Source organism: Eleutherodactylus coqui, chromosome 4 (genome assembly GCF_035609145.1).
Source record: "Eleutherodactylus coqui strain aEleCoq1 chromosome 4, aEleCoq1.hap1, whole genome shotgun sequence".
Taxonomy (NCBI): Eukaryota; Metazoa; Chordata; class Amphibia; order Anura; family Eleutherodactylidae; genus Eleutherodactylus; species Eleutherodactylus coqui.
Genome location: NC_089840.1, coordinates 93,830,601 through 93,856,034, shown reverse-complemented (window position 1 = coordinate 93,856,034; position 25,434 = coordinate 93,830,601). Strand labels below are relative to the sequence as shown.

The 25,434-nt window shown below is 46.5% G+C and overlaps 1 protein-coding gene across 2 annotated transcripts in view; it reads left to right on the top strand.

The window, feature by feature from the left end:
- Positions 1–25,434, top strand: part of LOC136625570 (interleukin-5 receptor subunit alpha-like) — an 84,929-nt gene that overhangs the window by 42,360 nt on the left and 17,135 nt on the right. For both annotated transcript variants that reach the window (XM_066599861.1, XM_066599862.1), the window contains exons 5-8: positions 10,330–10,438; positions 10,531–10,709; positions 13,508–13,704; positions 18,341–18,485. In XM_066599861.1, the coding sequence (XP_066455958.1) occupies positions 10,330–10,438; positions 10,531–10,709; positions 13,508–13,704; positions 18,341–18,485 (630 nt within the window). The remainder of the gene's footprint in view (positions 1–10,329; positions 10,439–10,530; positions 10,710–13,507; positions 13,705–18,340; positions 18,486–25,434) is intronic.

The window sequence follows — 25,434 nt, the reverse complement described above, 5'->3', positions numbered from 1 at the left end:
CTTGGAGAGTGTTCCCCTGCCTGCGCTGTACAGGCTGCCTGATCTCCGCGCCTCCCCTGCTACCTGGCCCTCGGAACTGCGCCTTCTGCCACTAGCGCTGTCGGATGGGACTTTTACCATCAGTTTGTCCGCCAGGGTCCTGTGGTATAGCATCACTCTCGAACCCCTTTCCTCTTCGGGTATAAGAGTGGAAAGGTTCTCCTTATACCGTGGGTCGAGCAGTGTGTACACCCAGTAATCCGTAGTGGCCAGAATGCGTGTAACGCGAGGGTCACGAGAAAGGCATCCTAACATGAAGTCAGCCATGTGTGCCAGGGTACCTGTACGCAACACATGGCTGTCCTCACTAGGAAGATCACTTTCAGGATCCTCCTCCTCAGGCCATACACGCTGAAAGGATGACAGGCAAGCAGCATGGGTACCCTCAGCAGTGGGCCAAGCTGTCTCTTCCCCCTCCTCCTCATGCTCCTCCCCCTCCTCCTACTCCTCCCCCTCAACGCGCTGAGATATAGACATGAGGGTGCTCTGACTATCCAGCGACATACTGTCTTCACCCGCCTCCGTTTCCGAGCGCAAAGCGTCTGCCTTTATGTTTTGCAGGGAGCTTCTCAAGAGGCATAGCAGAGGAAGGGTGACGATAATGATTGCAGCATCCCCGCTCACCATCTGGGTAGACTCCTCAAAGTTTTCAAGGACCTGGCAGATGTCTGCCATCCAGGCCCACTCTTCTGTAAAGAATTGAGGAGGCTGACTCCCACTACGCCGCCCATGTTGGAGTTGGTATTCCACTATAGCTCTACGCTGCTCATAGAGTCTGGCCAACATGTGAAGCGTAGAGTTCCACCGTGTGGGCACGTCGCACAGCAGTCAGTGCACTGGCAGATTAAACCAATGTTGCAGGGTCCGCAGGGTGGCAGCGTCCGTCTTGGACTTGCGAAAATGTGCGCTGACCCGGCGCACCTTTCCGAGCAGGTGTGACAAGCGTGGGTAGCTTTTCAGAAACGGCTGAACCACCAAATTAAGATGTGGGCCAGGCATGGCACGTGCGTGAGGCTGCCGAGCTGCAGAGCTGCCACCAGGTTACGGCCATTGTCACACACGACCATGCCCGGTTGTAGGCTCAGCGGCAAAAGCCAGCGGTCGGTCTGCTCTGTCAGACCCTGCAGCAATTCGTGGGCCGTGTGCCTCTTATCTCCTAAGCTGAGTAGTTTCAACACGGCCTGCTGACGCTTGCCCACCGCTGTGCTGCCACGACGCGCGACACCGACTGCTGGCGACGTGCTGCTGCTGCTGACACATCTTGATTGCGAGACAGAGGTTGCGTTGGAGGAGGAGGAGGGTGGTTTAGTGGAGGAAGCATACACCGCCGCAGATACCACCACCGAGCTGGGGCCCGCAATTCTGGGGGTGGGTAGGACGTGAGCGGTCCCAGGCTCTGACTCTGTCCCAGCCTCCACTAAGTTCACCCAATGTGCCGTCAGGGAGATATAGTGGCCCTGCCCGCCTGTGCTTGTCCACGTGTCCGTTGTTAAGTGGACCTTGGCAGTAACCGCGTTGGTGAGGGCGCGTACAATGTTGCGGGAGACATGGTCGTGCAGGGCTGGGACGGCACATCGGGAAAAGTAGTGGCGACTGGGAACCGAGTAGCGCAGGGCCGCCGCTGCCATCATGCTTTTGAAAGCCTCCGTTTCCACAAGCCTATACGGCAGCATCTCTAGGCTGATCAATTTGGCTATGTGCACGTTTAACGCTTGAGCGTGTGGGTGCGTGGCGGCGTACTTGCGCTTGCGCTCAAACAGTTGCGCTAGCGACGGCTGGACGCTGCGCTGAGAGACATTGCTGGATGGGGCCGAGGACAGCGGAGGTGAGGGTGTGGGTGCAGGCCAGGAGACGGTAGTGCCTGTGTCCTGAGAGGGGGGTTGGATCTCAGTGGCAGGTTGGGGCACAGGGGGAGAGGCAGTGGTGCAAACCGGAGGCGGTGAACGGCCTTCGTCCCACCTTGTGGGGTGCTTGGCCATCATATGCCTGCGCATGCTGGTGGTGGTGGCTCCCCGGCTGATCTTGGCGTGACAAAGGTTGCACACCACTGTTCGTCGGTCGTCTGCACTCTCAGTGAAAAACTGCCAGACCTTTGAGCACCTCGGCCTCTGCAGGGTGGCATGGCGCGAGGGGGCGCTTTGGGATACAGTTGGTAGATTATTCGGTCTGGCCCTGCCTCTACCCCTGGCCACCGCACAGCCTTTTCCAACCTGCCCTGCTGCTGCACTTGCCTCCCCCTCTGAAGACCTATCCTCAGTAGGCTTAGCAAACCAGGTGGGGTCAGTCACCTCATCGTCCTGCTGCTCTTCCTCCGAATCCTCTGTGCGCTCCTCCCTCGGACTTACTGCAATTACTGCTATGTGAGTGATAGACAACTGTGTCTCATCGTCATCGTCCTCCTCACCCACTGAAAGCTCTTGAGACATTTGCCGGAAATCCCCAGCCTCATCCCCCGGACCCCGGGAACTTTCCAAAGGTTGGGCATCGGTCACGACAAGCTCCTCCGGTGGGAGAGGAACCATTGCTGCCCATTCTGGGCAGGGGCCCGAGAACAGTTCCTGGGAGTCTGCCTGCTCCTCAGGATGTGTCATTGTAATGGAGTGATGAGGCTGGGAGGAAGGAGGAGCAGCAGCCAGAGAATTCAGAGTTGCAGCAGTGGACGGCGTAGAATTCTGGGTTGTCGATAGATTGCTGGATGCACTTTCTGCCATCCATGACAGGACCTGCTCACACTGCTCATTTTCTAATAAAGGTCTACCGCGTGGACCCATTAATTGTGAGATTAATCGGGGGACCCCAGAAACTGCCTCTCTCGTAAGCCCGCAGCAGTCGGCTGCGAAACACCTGGATCAGGAGCTTGGCCTGTGCCCACAGCCTGACTTGGGCCTCCGCGTCCTCGCCCGCGTCCACGTCCTCTAGGCCTACCCCTACCCCTCAGCATTGTGTATTACGAGTAGAGCAGAAACAGAACGCTGTAATAAAATGTGCCGCTTATTGGCCTGTGCTTGGAGGCTGACTTCGCTTACGGAACGCACAGCAGAGCCAGGAAAGAATTTTGCGCAAGCCTGCAGTGAGACGTAGGTGCGTATTACTGAGATAGTGGAATTCACAGCGCAGAAGCAGTCAAGTGGCCAAACGCCACTAGTAGGCCTTAAGTATTTTGCTTCTATTTTGTGAACGGCAGAGCTCAGACAGTAGACAGATCCTGTAGGCAGCGTATATATGTATACTGTTTCATTGTGGACAGGATGACGACGGTGATGTTACGGGCACCGCAGAGCCAGGAAACACTTTTGCGCACGCCTGCAGTGAGACGTAGGTGCATAGGACTGAGATAGTGGAATTCACAGCACAGAAGCAGTCAAGTGGCCAGACGCCACTAGTAGGCCTTAAGTATTTTGCTTCTATTTTTGGAACGGCAGAGCTCAGACAGTAGACAGATACTGTAGGCAGCGTATATATGTATACTGTTTCAATGTGGACAGGATGACGACGGTGATGTAACGGGCACCGCAGAGCTAGGAAACACTTTTGCGCACGCCTGCTGTAACGCTTAGCTGCGTATTAATTAGGACTACTACCCCCAGCAGACACGCAGTACACTGAGGACGGTCACAGGCAGCCCAAATATAGTTTTTTCCCCAAAATTTGTTTGAAAAAGCCCACTGCCTATATAGCCTGTATATCTCTTTCACCTTTCCCACTGTCCCTGCCTCACCAGTACTGGCCCTATACTATGTACAATGAGTGCAGACTGAGGACCGCACGGCCGATATACAAAAAAAAAAAAATGTGCAACACTGCTAAAAGCAGCTTCAACAGTACTGCACATGGTCAGATGTGGCCCTAAGAAGGACCGTTGGGGTTCTTGAAGCCTAAAATCACTGCTAACACTCTCCCTATAGCAGCTCCAGCATCACCAGCACTTTCCCTGAGCTATGTCAGAATGCATCTGTGGCGAGCCACGGGAGGGGCCGATTTAAATACTCGGGTGACACCTGATCTCGCCAGCCACTCACTTCAGGGGGGTGGTATAGGGCTTGAACGTCGCAGGGGGAAGTTGTAATGCCTTCCCTGTCTTTCTATTGGCCAGAAAAGCGCGCTAATGTCTCAGAGACGAAAGTGAAAGTAACTCGAACATCGCGTGGTGCTCGTTTCGAATAACGAGCATCTCGAACACGCTAATACTCGAATGAGTATCAAGCTCGGACGAGTACGTTCGCTCATCTCTAGTAGTAATCACATGTATTTTCTCCAAGAAAGGAAAATGAAGCCGGTGATTCTCTTTAAAAGGATATGCTTTTCTTTATTAATCCAATAATGCCATTACATATCCCAAAAAACAGCTGGAGGACGCGTTTCAGCTCCTTACATGGAGCCTTGATCACCTAAATGCCGTATACAAGTCACCTCCTTAAATAAGAAGTGCAATTAAAATCACAAACATCAGCTGAGCTTTAAAGGAGATGTCCCGCGCCGAAACGGGTTTTTTTTTTTTTAAACCCCCCCCCCGTTCGGCGCGAGACAACCCCGATGCAGGGGTTAAAAAAACCACCCGCACAGCGCTTACCTGAATCCCGGCGGTCCGGCGTCTTCATACTCACCTGCTGAAGATGGCCGCCGGGATCCTCTGTCTTCATGGACCGCAGGGCTTCTGTGCGGTCCATTGCCGATTCCAGCCTCCTGATTGGCTGGAATCGGCACGTGACGGGGCGGAGCTACACGGAGCTACACGGAGCCCCATAGAGAAGAGGAGAAGACCCGGACTGCGCAAGCGCGGCTAATTTGGCCATCGGAGGGCGAAAATTAGTCGGCACCATGGAGACGAGGACGCCAGCAACGGAGCAGGTAAGTATAAAACTTTTTATAACTTCTGTATGGCTCATAATTAATGCACAATGTACATTACAAAGTGCATTATTATGGCCATACAGAAGTGTATAGACCCACTTGCTGCCTCGGGACATCTCCTTTAAGTTTCAGTATATCAAACTCTTTTAAATATATCCGTAATACTTCTCTGTTCTTAATTTCGTAATACAGGGTCAATGTCTTTTATGTATTTATTTCTTATATACCCTATGTATTTTCCAGCATGTTCTTATCTGTTTGTATAACAACCGTAAATATTGCACTAAATCCTGGTTCTTCCGCTCAGTCTGACTATTAGTTTGCGGGTGGAAGGCTGACTAGAAGGACAGCAATGGCCCTAGGTTTTTGCAGAAGGCTCGCCAAAACTGTGCAACAAACTGAACCCCGCAATCTGATACAATGTACTCGGGAACCCCATGTAGATGAATGATTTCTTTCACAAAAATCTTGGAAAATTCTATTGCCGAAGGTAGCTTTTTTAACTCCACAAAATGTGCCATTTTTGAGAACCGGTCTACAACCACTAAAATAGTGGTGCACTTCTGAGACAAAAAGGTACCAGTAACGGTCTCAGAGGCCCCTCCGGACGACAACGCTGACTTTTACTGCGTGAACAGACAGAGCATCTCTTAACAAAGTCGTGGATCTCCTGAGACATGCCTGGCCACCAGAAGTGTCTAGAACAAGGATCCAGAGTACCCTGAACCCCCGGATGGCCTGCGAAAACCGATGAGTGAGATTCTTCAATGACTCTGAGACGCAAGGTCTCTGGCACAAACCATCTGCCCTCCGGAACCCCCGAGGGAGCGTCCTGCTGACCGTTCTGTAGTTGAGGGACGAGGTTGGATTCTACAGCTGCCCCCACCACCCCAGGTGCCAAGATATTCTCGGGAGTCATAGTCTCACTTTCCGGTACCCCAAAACTCTGTGACAGGGCGTCCGCCTTCACGTTCTTCGGTCCCGGGATATATGTCACGACGAAATTAAATCTGGTTAAAAAAAACCACCCACCGGGCTTGCCGAGCAGTGAGTTTTTTAGTATTGGCGAAATATACAAAGTTCTTGTGATCAGTGTACATGGTAATAGTGTGTCTAGCCCCCTCAAGATGGTGTCACCACTCTTCTATAGCCCATTTGATTGCCAATAACTCACTGTTCCCCACGTCGTAATTACGTTCCGCCGAATTAAACTTCAGTGACAAGAAGGCACATGGACTATACCCGAATCTCCCGCTGACCTCCTGAAACAAAACCACCCCTGTCCGCACTTCGGACGCATCGACTTCAATAAAAAATGGTTGCCGTGCATCTGGCTGTACTAACACCGGGGCAGTGGAAAACGCCCTTTTTAGACGACTAAAAGCCTCTAGGGCCTCTGGTTGGGCAATAACTGAGTAATTTTTAATGAATTTGTGGTAAAAATTTGCGAAACCAAAAATCGCTGGAGAGCTTTTAGGTTGTCTGGTCTGACCCATTGGGAGATTGCAGCCACCGTATCAGATTCCATTTTAATATCCGTGGGTGAAATCACATAACCCAGGAAAGACACTTTAGTACCAAATATGCATTTTTCCAACTTGACAAAAAGTTGGTATTCATGCAAACAGGTCAGAACCAACCTCAGGTGCTGCACATGGGAATCCCAGTCGGGGGAGTACACCAGAATGTCATCCAGATATATGACCAAGAATACCCCCAGGAAGTCATGGAAGACCGCATTCATAAATCCCTGGAACACAGCGGGGGCGTTACAAAGTCCAAAGGGCATGACCAGACATTCAAAATGTCCTAACGGGGTGTTGAACATGGTCTTCCACTCATCTCCCTCTCGAATGCGAATTAGATTGTAAGTGCCCCTTAAGTCCAATTGGGAAAACCAGTGGGCTCCTACAACCTGCTTCAATAAGTCAGGAATCAGGGGCAAGGAGCACTGGTTCTTCACTGTGATTTTATTCAAAGCCCGATAATCCACACAAGTCCTCAATGTCCCATCCTTCTTCTCCACAAAGAAGAGACCTGACCCGGCAGGGAACCTGGACGGCCTAATATGTCGTTTGGCGAGAGACTCTGAGATATAGAACTTAACAGCTTCGTGCTCACGCCCAGACAAATTGAAAATGGCTCCCTTAGGGTGACTACCCACTACAGTTTTTTTTCACTGCGAAATTCGCAGCGTTTTTTTTTTCTGCAGGGGTCTATAGGACTTGTAATGTTTAAATCGCAATTGCGCAAAATCACAATTTATCGCAAAAATCGCAATTTTGCGCGATCGCGATTTTAACATTACAAGTCCCATAGACCCCTGTAGAAAAAAAAAACGCTGCGAATTTCACAGTGAAAAAAAACTGTAGTGAGTAGTCACCCTTAGGGATGAGACTGTCAGGGATCAAATCAATACCACAGTCACACTCCCTATGAGGAGGCAAAGTCTCAGACAGTTTCTTGGAGAATATGTCCTGAAAATCAGACAAATATTCTGGGATAAGCACAGTATCTGCTGAGCACAAGGATACAGTAGTTACGTTATTACGACAGGACAACCCCCAATGTGTCAATTCCTGGGTGGACCAATCAATTTGGGGTTTGTGCAATGCCAACCAGGGAATACCAAGCTTCACATCTACGGACATCCTTTCCATAACCAGGAAGGACAGATTCTCAGAGTGGAGAACACCCATAGTTACCTGCAGAATGGGAGTCCTCCATTGAACAACACCTGACCAGACAGAGGGGTGGAGTCAATGCTAGTGAAGTGTATGGGGGACTTTAGCGCTGAGAATTCAGGCGGGCAACTGGGAGGCGGTTCTTACTCTCACTAGGGACCAAGAGGGGACACTGGCGTACCAAGATGTAACAAGGTAGAATACCAACAGGATCCGCAGATGATACAACCAACAGAAAAATACAAGCAGACCAAGGCAGATGGGAGAACCTGGCATATATGACAGAACAAGCTGACAACGCTGGAGACCAACAAAGGCAGGATGCTAGCACGCTGAAGGAAACCATATAACTGCTGGGGGCGGAGAGAGGGAGACACTCACTGCCACAGCACCAATTTAAAAGGTGCTAATGCACGGGGCTGACTACAGGTGCATGCACGCACGATGCTGCCTGGACCCACGAGCTCACGCACCGTGCCACGCACCAACAGCACCATGCTGCAGGGATGAAGAATTCCTTTGCTGCATCTGTCACAGCCAATCAGAAGCAGCTGTCTGTGATTGGCCGAGCACCTCAGCCAATCACAGGCAGCTCTTACTAAATAACTGATAAGCGAGAGCTGCCTGTGATTGGCTGAGCGCCTCAGGCAATCAGAAGCAGCTCTTTCAAGAGGCGGGGATTTTAAATCCCTGGCTGCTAAAAGAACTGCATTACAGAGCCGGGGACAGTGCAGAGAGGACGCGGCTTAACCCCCGACAGCTGAAGAAAGGCGAGTATGATTATTTTTTAATTTTCAACACCACTTTTTCTTGTTTTTCAGGAAAGGGCTTATATTTAAAGCCCTTCCCTGAAAAACAATTACAGGATGCCGGCAGGATCCCCTACTGCTGCTCCATTGAAGACATTGCGTGCATTCCCATGGTGCACGCATGTCCTATCTTTGTAAAGCACGGACACATGCACGCACGAAAACATGCTTGTGTAAAGCCACCTTAAAGATCAGCTTGACAATGCTGAAGTATTAAAGGTATCAGCCCCTGTTGAAGGGGATTACATTTCTTCAACACATGCATGTCCTATCTTTTGCAGGTACGTGCGTTTGCATGTCTGTAAAACATGGACATGTGAACACACTATAGGGAGCCAATGGTTCTAATAGATGCACGGTTTTGTGCAGACATATACACGCTTATCTGAATGAGATCCTAGGGTGTTTTTCTAGAGTGGACAATTGTAAAAAAAAAATGTATAATTTTTATTCAGATCTTTATTGAAAAGACACAAAATGCAAGTAAATCTTTGGATTTGGGCCGAAACAAATCAGACCCTAGTAAAACTCTTACATAAAATGAACACACAAATAATGCTGTTAATGGGATGGATGAGCCTGATGCTCTGATAGCAAATGTTCAATATTTGGCGTCAAATTAGTGAGGTATAGTCTCACATCTCCACATCCAGTGATTTGCAATTGATTTCTTTTTTTCATAAGAAAATTGGTGTTTGCGATAAAACCCTTTTCCATGAGATATGAAGATCAAAAAGCTATCAAAAGCTTTCTTGCGGTAGTGCATAATGCAGGATAAGCAACAAGTACGCGCACAATGCGTTGCAGCCAGTATGCACATGAACATACCATGCCACAAAGCAGATAGGTATAGTTTCCACAAAACGTCCTGGGCTCTGTTGGATCGCGTGAAAACGATGCGCAGTAGAATCTTTAGAGCTTTAATTAGCTACTGCGCAGGTCTGTTTTGTCTGCCGCCAGAGCCCAAGACGGTTTGCGCGAACTCTGCATAACAATTGTATTAAATATCAAAGAGGTAAGTAATTTCTGTCTATTATAAGTATTATATACACAATCTGTGTAAGGTGTATTATGTCATTACAGAATGCCTAAATGTTGATGATGACCTGCCTAAATGGAGTCCGCTCACGTGGACCCCCATTTACATCTCATGTACCCCCAAAATTTTTCTTGCCGACATGGACCCCAGCAAGTCAAAATCTATGCATGAGGGTCCATAGAGACCACTTTGGGAACCACTGTTGTAAATGGACCCTAAGTTAGGCAGATCTTGGTAGTGAGGCTGACAGTATTAGGACTTTTACCCACTAGCGTTTTTTTAATGCTGCAATATCGCTTAGTTTTTTTTAATGGGACTTTCTAATGTTAAAATCACAAATTGCTGCTTTTGGGAATAACAACAAGAAGTAGTAAGGAAACTGCTTGAAATTTCAAGGATTTCTGAATTGATTACTAATAAAATGTGGTCTGATTCTTATCCAAGACAGAATTAGACAAACACAGTCTAACTAAAGAAAGAACATACAAGATGTGTTGGTCATGTCTCTTTTTTGAGCATATTGAGTGTTTATCCACAGTACAAACCCCAGATAACCTCTTAATCTTTTGTAATTCTCTCCTCTTTTCTAATCTTTATACAAGAAATGACTTGGGTTCTTTATCAGTATTTACTATACAGAAATGACCTTGTATTGCAAACTGCTGCATAGTAAGATGAAGTTGTAGAAATACGTAATAATTCTAATCCGTACTATACTCCCACCTATAGATCCATTTAAATGTAATTCTTGCTTTTGTATAACAATTGCTTTGTGTTTGTACATAAAAATATTTTCCGGTGTTCTGGTGCCAATTATTGTATATTAGTGTAGTGAATTTGCCTTATATTATAAAAATGCGAAAAAATCCTCTTGCTGTCTCATAAAGATATGTATTTCTTGTTTCAGTTTACATTGACATTGTATCTTGCGTATTACTCAACATAACCAATCTAAATTGTTCCTGGAACGTTAGAGCAGATGCCCCTGATGACATCAACTACTCCTTTGCATTGAGGTATAATATTATAGCGTTATATTATCTCTTTTTCTGAGATGCTTGAAAAACTGTGAAAAGCACTAACTCTGGTCATATTCTTCTCTGCACAGGTTAAACTCTAAATGGTTGCCTTGCCCACACTATTTTAAAAGACAGAAAAAGAATGTTGGTTGTTATATGCAGAATGTTTTTTCAGACTATAAAGATGGCAATCCTTTGAGTAAGATAAAGACTGGATTCTTCAGTAGTATATATAATTTCTCAAAAACATTCAAAACAGAAGCTATAGGTGAGATGCACTTGCTGATTTAACTTTGCTTTCTGCAAATGAATCTTTTGAGTTTTGATACCTTCTTATTTAAACACACTATTGTTAACTCAATATAGGGCACTAGTATTGAGGTATAGCGCTGGATCAGTCTTTTTGACTACACCTATGAGCATAGCTAAGGGCTCTCATAGGCTCTAGTACAAAGGTTCGGCTTGGGCCCCTCCTTAGCAAGAATGCACCTTCACTTTAGGCCATCAACCACAGCTTGTGTACGACTTTTAGCTGCAATGCTGGGTCTCTTGAATTAGCCATCAATAATGCAGCACTAACAATCAGAGTGTATCACTAGAGTCATATATATATATATATATATATATATATATATATATATATATATATATAATGCACATATTCGCAGCAACATAAGGCAACTTTGAAAACATGGCAGGCTCAGATACAGCAGCTCAGTTCTGGTGTACCTCTAAATAATGCAGTCATTAAATAATAGTCAGGTCAGATACCAGTTCTGCACAGTATTAGTGATTACAGTGATCAAAAGTGTCATTTCCTCCGATTGACATGGTAACATAGTATGTAAAGCAGAAAAAATACATATGCTATTCCAGTTCAGCCTATTACCCCCAATGTTGATCCAGGGAAAGGGAAAAAAAAACCACAATGAGGTAGAAGCCAATTTTCCTCATTTATGGGGAAAAATCCTTCCTGACTCCAATCTGGCAAATGAAATAATCCCTGGATCAACAACCCTTGAAGTTAATAATGACTATAACATGTAATATTGTCCATCCCAAGAAAGACATCCAGGCGCCTCTTAAATGCTTTAGTCAAATTTGTTATCCCCACATCCTCAGGCTGAGGCTCCATAGTCTCACTGCTCTTACAGTAAAGAACCCTCTTCTATGTTGGTGTAGAAACCTTCTTTCATCTAGACATAGAGGATGACCCCTTGTTACAGCCACAGTAATTGATATAAACAGAAAATGGGAGAGATCTCTGTATTGTCTACTGATATATTTATACATAGTTATTAGGTCCCCTCTCAGTCATCTTTTTTTAAAACTAAATAATCCCAATTTTGATAACCTATCTGGGTATTGTAGTGCACCAACTCTATTTATTATTTTAGTTGCCCGCCTTTGTACCAGCTCAAGCTCTGATATATCCTTCTTAAGTACTGGTGCCCAAAACAGTACTCAATATTCCATGTGTGATCTGGCCGGTGACTTGTAAAGATGAAGAACAATGCTCTCGTTGTGTGCCATAGACCTCTTTTGATGCACCCTATGATCGTATTTGCTTTCACAGTAGCTGCCTGACACTGGTTGCTCCAGTTAAGCTTACAGATAACTAAAATCCCCCATGCCCTTTTCCATGTCAGTATTACCCAGTGGTTTCCCATTTAGTGTGTAATGGTGACATGTATTTCCCTCTGTCCATGTGCATAACTTTACATTTATAAGTCTTAAATCTCATTTGCCAATTTTCTACCCAAGCTCCAACTTATCCAGATCCTCTTGTAACTTCATTGTATCCTCTCTAGTGTTAATTTCTTTACATACTGTAGTTTTGTGTCATCTCCAAATATTGATATTTTACTGCACAATCCTTCTACCAGGTCATTAATAAATACATTAAAAAGAATAGGGCTCAAAACTGACCCCTGTGGTACCCCACTAGTAACGGTGACCCAATCAGAGTATTTACCATTTCTAACTCTGCTTTCTGTCACTAACCAGTTACTTACCCACTTACACACATTCTCACCCTGACCAAGCATTTTCATTTTATATACCAACCTTTTATGCGGCACAGTATCAAACACTTTGGAAATGTCCAGATATTCAAGATCCAATGACAGTCCCCAGTCCAGTCTAGAACTTGCTTCCTCATAGAAGCTGATCAGATTGGTTTGCCAGGAGCAATCCCTCATAAACCCATGCTGATATGGAGTTATACAGCTATTTTCCTTCGTACTCCAGGATGGCATCTCTTAGAAACCCTTCAAACATTTTACCCGCAATAGAAGTAAGACTTACTGGCCTGTATTTCTCAGGTTCACTTTTTGAGCCCTTCTTGAATATTGGCAAATTTTAATTTTTTCTTTATCTGGGTCAAGACCTTTTTTTTAGCCTTAATTAGTCTTTGCACACTCTCCTTATTCTTCTGCTGCCATCAGCCCTCCCAGTGCCCCTTATACAGTACTAATGCACCTGACTGTGCACCATAAGGTAATCATGCCCCCACATGGTAACAATCTTCCAATTGTGCCCACTACAGAATAAAAGTGCCTCTTTATACATCACAGTTACAGTGCCCTTCGTTGTGATCCTGCATATCTCCCTTTGTGCCCATAATGTGTTACTGCACCCTTAGTGTGCCACAGTTATACTGACCTCTTTGTATTACCCACGAAGTAATAGTACCTATTTTTGTACCCACTTCATAGTAATAGTGTTCAGGTGTGCCAGCACGGGGGAGTGGTGAGTTGTGGGAGTGAACAAGAGGGAGCGGGGGGAGAGATGGAGAGAGATCTCCCATCCATTCCTCCCCGCTCTCCCCCGCCCCCACCGGCACCCGAATCTTTTCTTCCAAGCGGGCAGGTACTCGCTAAGGGCAATGCTCGCTCGAGTTATTGCCCTTAGCGAGTATGCTTGCTCATCTCCAGTTAAAATGCATCCTCTGTCCACCCTGAATATAATTATAAGCTTAGTAGTAAACTGCATCATGTATTCTTCGTATATGACATTGTAAAATGAATCATGTATTTATTCTTATCTCTAATATGGTAATTGTAGAAATACTTACCCCTCCAAGAAATATTCAAGTGTCATCCGATAATGGGAATACTATAATAAAATGGCTTCCGCCAACAAGTATAGCAATTAATAGCTTTGAAGATGACACGTCGTCTACATATGATTCTGATGAAGAGGCCAATTTTTTTCTATATGAAATAAGACTTATAGAGAACAAATCAAAAAAAGAATTCAGGGTAAGTACATCTGGATAGCTATTCTTTTCTCTGTTGTGTTAGACAGGATTAGAGATAACACAGATCTTGGCTGTTTTACCACGTGGATGTTATTTCTAATAACAGCACCATTTTACAGGTGTGACAGAGGCACTGTCACCTCCCTCAGCACCCCATAATCATAATCACAGACTTATGATAGGCTGTAATGTCAGCAGAAGAGGGAGCCTTATGAAGGCTCTGACTCCCCAGTCAACATGCACATTTAGCTCAGCTGAGCATTTAAGGTTTTTCAAAGGGGAGTAAGTCTCTGTCAGAAACCTCTAGTGACAGCTGATCTCCCCTGAAAAAGGGATAAAAAATTTGACATGCCTAATCCTTTTTTAACTCAACCTCAACTATTAACCCCTTAAGGACATGGCCTATTTTGGGCTTAAGGACCAAACTTTTTTTTGGTGGATTTTAATCTTCATTTTTCAAAAGCCATAACATTTTTATTTTTCCATCGACGCAGCCGTATCAGGGCTTGTTTGTTGCGTGGCAGACTGTAGTTTTTATTGGTGCCATTTTTGGTACATAGACAATATTGTAAAACTTTAATTTTTTTTTTTTTATGATCGCAGGGAGAGAAAATGCATCGATTCTGCCATAATTTTTTTTAAAGTGCTAATTATACAGCATAAATGACACAATACATTTTTTTCTGTGGGCCGGTATGATTACAATGATACCAAAATTCTTGGTTTTTTTTTAGGCTTTTACATTTTTCTGCAATAAAAACCCTTTTTTTGGAAATCATTTTTTTTCTAAATCACCGCATTCAAAGTCCTATAACTTTTTTATTTTTCCATGGACAGAGCTCTATGAGGGCTTATTTTTTGTGAGACGAGCTGTAGTTTTTATTGGTACCATTTTGGGGTACATACGGCTTTTTTGATCACTTTCATTCTGTTTTTTGGGAGGCATTTTGCCTCAGTTTTTTAGCGTTTTTTTACGCTTTTTGCCGCGCAGGATAAAAAAGCATGTGCAACTTATTGCACATGTCTTTACAGACACGACGATACCAAATGTGTAGAATTTTTTTATGCTAATATGAGAAAAAGCATTTTTATTTTTGGTACATTATTTTGATCTTTTTTTTTACACTATTTGTGTACTTTTGGTGAATTAACACCATACCACCGATGATTGCTATGATAAGGCATTGCAAGACTTCTCTCCTGCAATGCCTTATCGCCTATTACAGCGATCATAGGCAATGGTAGTACAGGATGCCTGTAGGTGGCATCCTGTTACCATGGCAACCAGCCGGGCAATCTGCGATTACATCGCGAGAGCCCACTGACGTCACAGAGGTAGCACGCTCCCTCTGTAAACCCTTTCCCTGCCGCGATCTACATAGATCGCGGCAGGAAAGAGGTTAACAGCGGGGTTCACATCTCCGATGCACAGTGACAGCCAGCTTCCGCTGCCAGATCTGTCATGATCTTGTGCTATCCCTATAATGTAAGAGTACGTCATGTTGCGGGAAGTACCACCCTGCCATGATGTACCGTTACGTCATATGGAGGGAAGAAGTTAAGGAACAGTTGGAAGGTCCCCATACATGTAAGAGAGTTGTCAGGTTCCATTGAAATCTGTGGGTTCAGCAGACTTCTCACTTTTTTGTGGAGGGTCATAAGGGGCAGTTACTTTTTTCTATACAAATACAATAATGAATTAAACACACTCCTATGTGTATACTCAGGTTCCATTTTATTGACCTACACAGCTTAGTGTGGAAGCAGTGCTTTTTTGTTTTTTCATCACTACATTCCAAAAATTAAAGCTCTTTTTATAGCTGTGCAACAGCTTTTTTTTCTACAGAAGTGGCTGTATTATTATATGCATCATTTTGGAGTACAGATCTCTATCGAAAAACTTTCATTAATTTTGCTGCTGGGAATAGAAGAAAAAGCAATTCTAGAATTATTTTATGGCATTTTCTATGCACATTGACATGATACATCGTGTATCATTACTGCTGTGGTAATGCTGAATTTATATTTTTTTTATATTTTACCACTTTTGCTCAATAAAAGATTTTTAAAAAAATAGAAACAGCAATTCTGACAATTTGTGTACAGCATTAACTATGTGGGATAAATAACCATTTTAAAACACATCATTACGAATGTGGTAACACGAGTTTCTGTACCATATGTCTAGCTTTTGGTTACTTTTTTTTACCTTATATTCCATAATAAAAATATTTTATAAAAATATATTAAATGTTATCAAAATATTTTATTTTATTAGAATTTCTTTAATTTAGGATTTTTTGTAAACTTTATTGATCTACATTTTTGTAATCCTGCCATCTAACTTGAACATGTGATTCCTTGATTCCTTAGGGTTCAGTTAGACAAGCGTTCTGTGTTGCGCATGTTTTTTGAATTTACGATTCACATGTATTAGAACTAATGCTTTTCAATGGCAGCAGTCACATGTCCAATTTTTACCTGTGCAAAAAATTAAATACACTGGTAAAAAATAAGACAGCAAATCGCAAAAGGCAAGGGACTGCAGCATCAGGATTCCTTGCATGTGAAACCCCTGGATGCTGTCACACCCAGGGGTTTCACCTTGTGGTCAATGGGGCCGGTGGCAGCAGCACCATTGACAACATACAGAGAAGATCACGATCCTCTGCCAAAGCTGTGGCCGTGGATTTCTCCATCTCCGTGGGGAGTCCCCTCATCACTAAACACTGTGATGGCACTGTCACAGTAGACAGTGATAAGGGGACTGCCCATAGGGATGAAGAATTCACCTGCCACAGCTGTCACAGTTGTGGCACTTCTACAGCCCCATTGACAGCAATGGGCTACCAGCAACCCCTGCAGTGATTTTCGGGGAAGGGCTTTAAATATAAGCCCTTCCCTGAAAATCATCCCTAGAATCTGTAAAAAAAAAAATATATATATATATACTCACCTCTCCGCTGCTGCCGGGGCTCAGGCGCATCTAGCCGCTTGTCCTCCTGAACTGCTCTGAAGCTTTTCAGCAGGCAGAGATCTAAAATCCCCACCTCCTGAAAGGACTGCCTCTGATTGGCTGACCAATCACAGGCAGTGTTCAGCCATTGAATTACACCTAAGCACTGCCTGTGATTGGTCCCTGCATTCAGCCAATCAGAGGCAGCGATAGGCAGTTCATTGAATTCAGCCATTCAGTGAATTCAATGAATGGCTGAGTGCTGCCTCTGATTAGTCACAGCGCATCAATCTGAGGCAACCCTCTCAGCAGGCGGGGACTTAAAATCCCCCCCTGCTGAAAGAACTTCATAACATTCCAGGAGAACAAGTGGCTAGACACACCTGAGCCCGGCAGCAGCGAAGAGGTGAGTATATATTTTTTTATTTTTTAACACATTCTAGGGATGATTTTCAGAAAAGGACTTATATATAAGGGAGAAAGACAAAGATGGACGGGAGCTGCTACTGTTAAAAAAACATTATTATTTAAAAAAGCATACAGCTCACAGGATCACGCTGTCACAGCACGATCCTGTGAGCTGTATGCTTTTTTAAATAATAAATAATGTACTTTTAATGGTAGCAGCTCCCCTCCATCTTTGTCTTTCTCCTATGGAATTTAGCCGCTTGCCATCGGCTGTTTGAGGACAGAGCTCCCGTTGGACTTTATCTCTCCCTGCTACTTTGGAGGCACTGCTGGTTAGGTGAGCCCATACTTTCTCTTGTTTACTTATATTTAAAGCCCTTCCCTGAAAATCACTGCAGGGGTTGCCGGCAGTCCATTGCTTTCAATGGGGCTGCAGAAGCCCCTGCCCAATTAAAAGCAACGTGAGAACATTACGCTCCTGTGCCACAGCTGTGGCAGGGGAATTCTTCCTCCCCACGGGGAGTCCCCTTGTCACTGGACACTATGACACTGCTGTTCAGTGATGAGGGGACTCCCCACGGAGATCAAGAAATCCTCGCCCACAGCTGTCACAGCTGTGGCAGATGATCGCAATCTTCTCTGTATGTTGTGACAGCATACAGAGGTTTCCCATCCAAGGAATCCCTTGTCACAGTAGGGGATAGCGATGGCACCGCAATTTATGCGCAAATTTTGAACGCACCCAAGTGCAATTTTTAAACTGTGATGCCTGCTCCGGTCATATGATTTTTTGCTGCATGCGTTTTCCGTGCGTTTCACACAAGTAAATGCGCAGCAAGAAATGCTCGTTTGATTGTGCCCTTAAATAATGCACTGGAATACTTCAGTTTTGCAGTGTATAATATATTATTGCAATGTAGTAAATTCAGTATTGCAGTGCATTTTGTCTGTTAGCATAACAGTTACAGGCAGTCTAATAGGCCCATACTGCTGACACCTGCTGTTGATGGTACTGGAATCCTGAGTTATTGCAATTCTCGCACCATTGCATCATAATAGTATGAACCTATTGCTCCCCATGCTATACTATTACAGCCTAGCGCAGAAAGAGGTTATATATGTAAAAACATTTGGCACAGCAAGTGTTCAATAAAAAGGAGAATATTGTGTGGGATGAATAGTTTTTCACAGCACTGTAGCTACACAGAGATCTTGTATACAGATGAGAAGTAACAGGCAATGCTAAAAATATATGATTTTTTCCATGTTACAGCAAACGCCAATTGAAGAACAGGAACAAGTATTTACTGATCTGGAGAAGGATAAAAAATATTATTTGCAAATAAGAGCACGGCACAAGCGGCGCGATCTTAGCAAGTTTTGGGGAGAATGGAGTATACCAATTTTTATAAATGAAGGTATTTTAGGTTGCATTCCAAAATTTTACCCTTTTCAAATTATTCCATATATCAAAGGAAACAGCAAATGTCTGTATGTGATACAGTGAACTGATCTTGTCAACGGATTATTCTATAATCCTATTTGAGAAACTAAAACTGCAATTTGATGTTTACTCGATCATTCAGTGTAAATCTTAGAGCTCTGCAGAGAAAAAGTGTCAATATACACTCATTGTCAAAAAAATTCAAGCACCTAGAAGGAGGAGTTGGAATCAAATTAAACTTTCTCTGTGTGATTGTAATGTTGATAAAAGTAAGTGATTACAATATCAGAGCAAAATGATCATTTATTGAGGAAAACACTTGAAAGGAGGCTCTAGTACCCAGTTGTGCCGCCTCTAGCCTGGATACAAGATGTGATACAGGCATGGAGGCTCTAGTACCCGGTTGTGCCGCCTCTAGCCTGGATACAAGATGTGATACAGGTGAGCATGGAGGCTCTAGTAACCTGTTGTACCGCCTCTAGCTTGTATACAAGATGTGATACGGGCAGGCATGGAGGCTCTAGTACCCTGTTGTACCACCTCTAGCTTGGATGCAAGATGTGATATGGGCAGGTATTCAGGCTCTAGTACTCTGTTGTACCGCCTCTAGCTTGGATAAAAGATGTGATACATGTGGGCATGGAGGCTCTAGTACCCAGTTGTACCACCTCTAGCTTGAATACAAGATGTGATACGAGCAGGCATAAAGGCTCTAGTACCCTGTTGTACCGCCTCTAACTTGGATAAAAGATGGGATACAGGTGGGTGTGGAGGCTCTAGTACCCTGTTGTACCGCCTCTAGCTTCCATACAAGATGTGATACAGGTGGGCATGGAGGCTCTAGTACTCTATTGTACCGCCTCTAGCTTGGATACAAGATGTTATACGGATAGGCATGGAGGCTCAAGTATTCTCTTGTACCGCCTCTAGCTTGGATACAAGATATGATACAGGTGGGCATGGAGGCTCTAGTACCCAGTTGTACCGCCTCTAGCCTGGATACAAGATGTGATACGGATAGGCATGGAGGCTCTAGTACTCTGTTGTACTGCCTGTACCTTGGATACAAGATGTGATACAGGTAGGCATGGAGGCTCTAGTACCCTGTTGTACCGCCTCTAGCTTGGATACAAGAAGCAATACGGGAGGGCATGGAGGCATACAGGGTATTTTTGGTCTCCTGTCCCATATTGGTTCACATTTGCTGTAACCCAACATCTGAGCTGTCAAAGTTGGCATTACAGATGCTCCCATACATGTTTTGTTAACGTTAAAGCTGGCAAGCGGTTAGGCAATAGAAGTGTGGCAATGTTATGCAGGCATTCCTGTGACACACTTGCTGTGCGCAGATGAGCATTATCCTGCTGGAAAATGTTTATGGTATGCAAGCTACTTTTGAAAAGCCAGAGCAATTGATAAACTGGTCAGCCAATGCCAGGAGTAAAAGAAGCAATGCAACTAGAAGTGGTATCATGAAATTATGTTGTGTGTGAACACCAGAAAAGTTTTTTCCACTTACCTTATTATTGGCCTCAGTATTTTTGACATTTTGTCATCAAGATTCCCAGTGTTCCAGCCCCAGATGCCAGTCACAGATGTCCCCTTATAGGCTGGTCAGCCTAAGATACTCTTAGAGCCAGAAGCAGAAAAAGATGCCTTGTTAAAGCCAGCACCAGCCAAAGATGATCACTATGGAAGATAACCACAGATTTTTTTATATAAAATTGAGCCAAAATGCTCTCCCATGCTTATGATGGAAAAATCACTGATGCTTTTTGTAGCATATATCAGTTTCAGTGCTTGCCAGTATCTGTATTCCCATAGGAATCAAGCCTATCATCATTGCTGAAACAGTCATTGATTAAAAATCATATTAAGTTAGATGAATTTTAGGACTTATGCCCCCTGTACACAAGCAGATTCTCTTTGAATGAGTGCACGAGCGAGTGACATCACTACTAACTAGAGATGAGCGAGCGCACTCGTCCGAGCTTGATGCTCGTTCGAGCATTAGGGTGTTCGAGATGCTCGTTACTCGAGGCGAGCACCACGCGGCACTCGACTCCATTACATTTCCTTCCCTGAGAAATTTGCGCCCTTTTCTGGCCAATAGAAACACAGGGAAGGCATTACAACTTTCTCCTGTGACGTTCCAGCCCTATCCCACCCCCCTGCAGTGAGTGGCTGGCGAGATCAAGTGACACCCGAGTATTTAAATCTGCCCCACCCGTGGCTTGCCACAGACACACGCTAAGAGAGATCAGGCAAAGTGCTGCTGATGCTTCTGCTGCTATAGGGACAGTTTTAGCGTCTTCAAGAACCACAACGGCCCTTCTTATGGCCACAGCTCACCTAGTGCATTACTGTTGTGGCTGCTGTGAGCAGTTTTGCACAATTTTTTTTTTTTTTATGTATATCGGGCGTGCAGGCTGTAGCGTTCTCAGGCTGCAGTCTGTACTTGAGTATAGGGGCAGTATTGGTCAGGCAGGGACAGTGGTAGTATAGAATCCTGTCTACAAGTACCCCAACGGTTCCTCTTAGGGCAACCTGCGACCGTGTGCATTTAACTCCATGGTTGCTGGGAGTTGTAGTACCTGTAGTGGCTGCTGTGAGCAGTTTTGCACAATTTTTTTTTTTTTTATGTATATCGGGCGTGCAGGCTGTAGCGTTCTCAGGCTGCAGTCTGTACTTGAGTATAGGGGCAGTATTGGTCAGGCAGGGACAGTGGTAGTGTAAAATCCTGTCTACAAGAGCCCCAACGGTTCTTCTTAGGGCAACCTGCGACCGTGTGCATTCAACTCCGTGGTTGCTGGGAGTTGTAGTACCTTTGTATTGCACAGCCTAGCCTGCGTGCAGCCTTTATTTAAACATTTTTCTGTCCGCACTTTGCGTCGCCTCAGTTCACTCTGCCTCTAAGTGTACGCCAAGAAACCACACATTTTCTACAACGCTCTGTGTTATACGTGTGCTGTCTCAGAAGTTCACGGTCTGCCCGACGCCCGTAGATTGAAAGTGCAATACACACTGCATAGCCTCAGCCTGCATTGCAGAGTAAAATAAGGAGATTTTTTAAAAAATTCCTTTTTACGGCTAACGGTTACCCAGTGCATGTGCCTGCGTGGCCTGTGGGACTTCACGCCCATCCAAACTGCATAGTTCACAGCCTAGCCTGTGTGCAGCCTTCATTTAAGCATATTTCTGTCCGCACTTCGCGTAGCCTCACTGCAGTCTGCCTCTAAGTGTACGCCAAGAAACCATACATTTTCTACAACGCTCTGTTATACGTGTGCTGTCTCAGAAGTTCACGGTCTGCCCGACGCCCATAGATTGAATGTGCAATACACACTGCCTAGCCTCAGCCTGCATTGCAGAATAAAATAAGGAGATTTTTTTAAAAATACGTTTTTACGGCTAACGCTTACCCAGTGCATTTGCCTGCGTGGCCTGTGGGACTTCACGCCCATCCAAACTGCATAGTTCACAGCCTAGCCTGTGTGCAGCCTTCCTTATAATTTATCTCTGGCTTCATTTAGCGTTATATTACTGCTGGCAGCCACCAACTGCGCGGCAAAAATTCACAAACATTTTTACACCGCTCTGTCTCTGCTCAATTCTTTATCCAGCATGCTGAGGGGTAGGAGTAGGGGCAGAGGACGTGGACGCGGTCGCGGTCGAGGACGCGGAGTCCCAAGTGAGGGTGTGGGCATAGGACGAGTTCCTGGTCCAGGTGAATCGCAGCCGGCTGCTGCGGGAGTAGGAGAGAGGACAGTTTCTGGGGTCCCCAGCTTCATATCGCAATTTTTGGGTCCACGTCGTAGACCTTTATTAAAAAAATGAGCAGTGTGAGCAGCTCCTGTCGTGGATGGCAGAAAGTCCATCCAGCAATCTATCGACCACCCAGTCTTCTATGCCGTCCACTGCTGCAACTCTGAATCCTCTGGCTGCTGCTCCTCCTTCCTCCCAGCCTCCTCACTCCATGAAAATGACACATTCTGAGGAGCAGGCCGACTCCCAGGAACTGTTTTTGGGCCCCTGCCCAGATTGGGCAGTAATGGTTCCTCTCCCACCGGAGGAGTTTGTCGTGACTGATGGCCAACCTTTAGAAAGTTCCCGGGGTCCGGGGGATGAGGCTGGGGACGTCCGGCAACTGTCTCAAGAGCTTTCAGTGGGTGAGGAGGACAATGACGATGAGACACAGTTGTCTATCAGTGAGGTAGTAGTGAGGGCAGTAAGTCCGAGGGAGGAGCGCACAGAGGATTCGGAGGAAGGGCCGCTGGACGATGAGGTGACTGACCCCACCTGGTGTGATAAGTCAACTGAGGACAGGTCTTCAGAGGGGGAGGCAATTGCAGCCGCAGGACAGGTTGGAAGAGGCAGTGGGGTGGCCTCGGGTAGAGGCAGGGCAAGAGCAAATAATCCACCAGCTGTTTCCCAAAGCACCCCCTCGCGCCAAGCCACCGTGCAGAAGCCAAGGTGCTCTAAGGTGTGGCAGTTTTTCACTGAGACGGCGGACGACCGACGAACAGTGGTGTGCAACCTTTGTCGCGCCAAGATCAGCCGGGGAGCCACCACCACCAGCCTCACCACCACCAGCATGCGCAGGCATATGATGGTCAAGCACCCCACAAGGTGGGACGAAGGCCGTTCACCGCCTCCAGCTTTCGCCACTGCCTCCCCCCCTGGGCCCCAACCTGAAACTGAGATCCAACCCCCCTCTCAGGACACAGGCACGACCGTCTCTTGGCCTGGACCCACACCCTCACTTCCGCTGTCCTCCGCCCCATCCAGCAATGTCTCTCAACGCAGCGTCCAGCTGTCGCTAAGAGAATCGTTGAAGCGAAAGCGCAAATACGCCGCCACGCACCCGCACGCTCAAGCTTTAAATGTCCACATAGCCAAATTGATCAGCCTGGAGATGCTCCCCTACAGGCTGGTGGAAACTGAGGCGTTCAAAAACATGATGGCGGTGGCAGCCCCGCGCTACTCTGTCTCAGTCACTACTATTTTTCATGGTGTGCCGTCCCAGCCCTGCACGACCACGTCTCACGCAACATCGTACACGCCCTCACCAACTCGGTTACTGGCAAGGTCCACTTTACAACGGACACGTGGACAAGCACAGGCGGGTAGGGCCACTATATCTCCCTGACGGCACATTGGGTGAATTTAGTGGAGGCTGGGACTGAGTCAGAGCCTGGGACCGCTCATGTACTACCCACCCCCAGAATTGTGGGCCCCAGATCGGTGCTGGTATCTGCGGCAGTGTATGCCACCTCCACTAAACCTTCCTCCTCCTCCTCCTCCAACGCAACCTCTACCTCCCAATCAAGACTTGTGAGCAGCAGCACGTCGCCAGCAGTCGGTGTCACGCGGCGTGGCAGCACAGCGGTGGGCAAGCGTCAGCAGGCCGTGCTGAAACTACTCAGCTTAAGAGAGAAGAGGCACAATGCCCACGAACTGCTGCAGGGTCTGACAGAGCAGACCGACCGCTGGCTTTCGCCACTGAGCCTCCAACCGGGCATGGTCGTGTGTGACAATGGCCGTAACCTGGTGGTGGCTCTTCAGCCTCACGCACGTGCCATGCCTGGCCCACGTCTTTAATTTGGTGGTTCAACGGTTTCTGAAAAGCTACCCACACTTGTCAGACCTCCTCGGCAAGGTGCGCCGGCTCAGCGCACATTTCCGCAAGTCCCACACGGACGCTGCCACCCTGCGCACCCTGCAACATTGGTTTAATCTGCCAGTGCACTGACTGCTTTGCAACGTGCCCACACGGTGGAACTCTATGCTTCACATGTTGTATGAGCAGCGTAGAGCTATAGTGGAATACCAACTCCAACATGGGCGGCGAAGTGGGAGTCAGCCTCCTCAATTCTTTACAGAGGAGTGGGCCTGGATGGCAGATATCTGCCAGGTCCTTGGAAACTTTGAGGAGTCCACCCTGATGGTGAGCGGCGATGCTGCAATCATTAGCGTCACCATTCCCCTGCTATGCCTGTTGAGAAGTTCCCTGCAAAGCATGAAGGCTGATGCTTTGCGGGCGGAAACAGAGGCGGGGGAAGACAGTATGTCGCTGGATAGTCAGAGCACCCTCATGCCTATATCTCAGCGCGTGGAGGAGGAGGAGGAGGAGGGGGAGGAGCCTGAGGAGGAAGAGACAGCTGGGCCCACTGCAGAGGGTGCCCATGCAGCTTGCCTCTCATCCATTCAGCGTGTATGGCCTGAGGAGGAGGAGGAGGACACTAAAAGTGATCTTCCAAGTGAGGACAGCCATATGTTGCGTACAGGTACCCTGGCACACATGGCTGACTTTATGTTAGCATGTCTTTCTTGTGACCCTCGTGTTAGACGCATTCTGGCCACTACGGATTACTGGGTGTACACACTGCTTGGCCCACGGTATAAGGAGAACCTTTCCACTCTCATTCTCGAAGAGGAAAGGGGTTTGGGAGTGATGCAATACCACAGGGCCCTGGCAGACAAACTGATGGTAAACTTCCCATCTGACAGCGCTAGTGGCAGAAGGCGCAGTTCCGAGGGCCACGTAGAAGGGGAGGCGCGGAGATCAGGCAGCATGTTCAGCGCAGGCAGGGGAACACTCTCCAAGGCCTTTGCCAGCTTTATGGCTCCCCAGCAAGACTGTCTCACACCTCCCCAGTCAAGGCTGAGTCGGAGGGAGCACTGTAAGAAGATGGTGAGGGAGTACGCAGCCGATCGTACTACCGTCCTCCGTGACGCCTCTGCTCCGTACAACTACTGGGTGTCAAAGCTGGACACGTGGCCTGAACTCGCGCTGTATGCCCTGAAGGTGTTGGCGTGCCCTGCGGCTAGTGTCTTGTCAGAGAGGGTGTTTAGTGCAGCTGGGGGAATCATCACGGACAAGCGTACCCGCCTGTCAACTGACAGCGCCGACAGGCTTACAC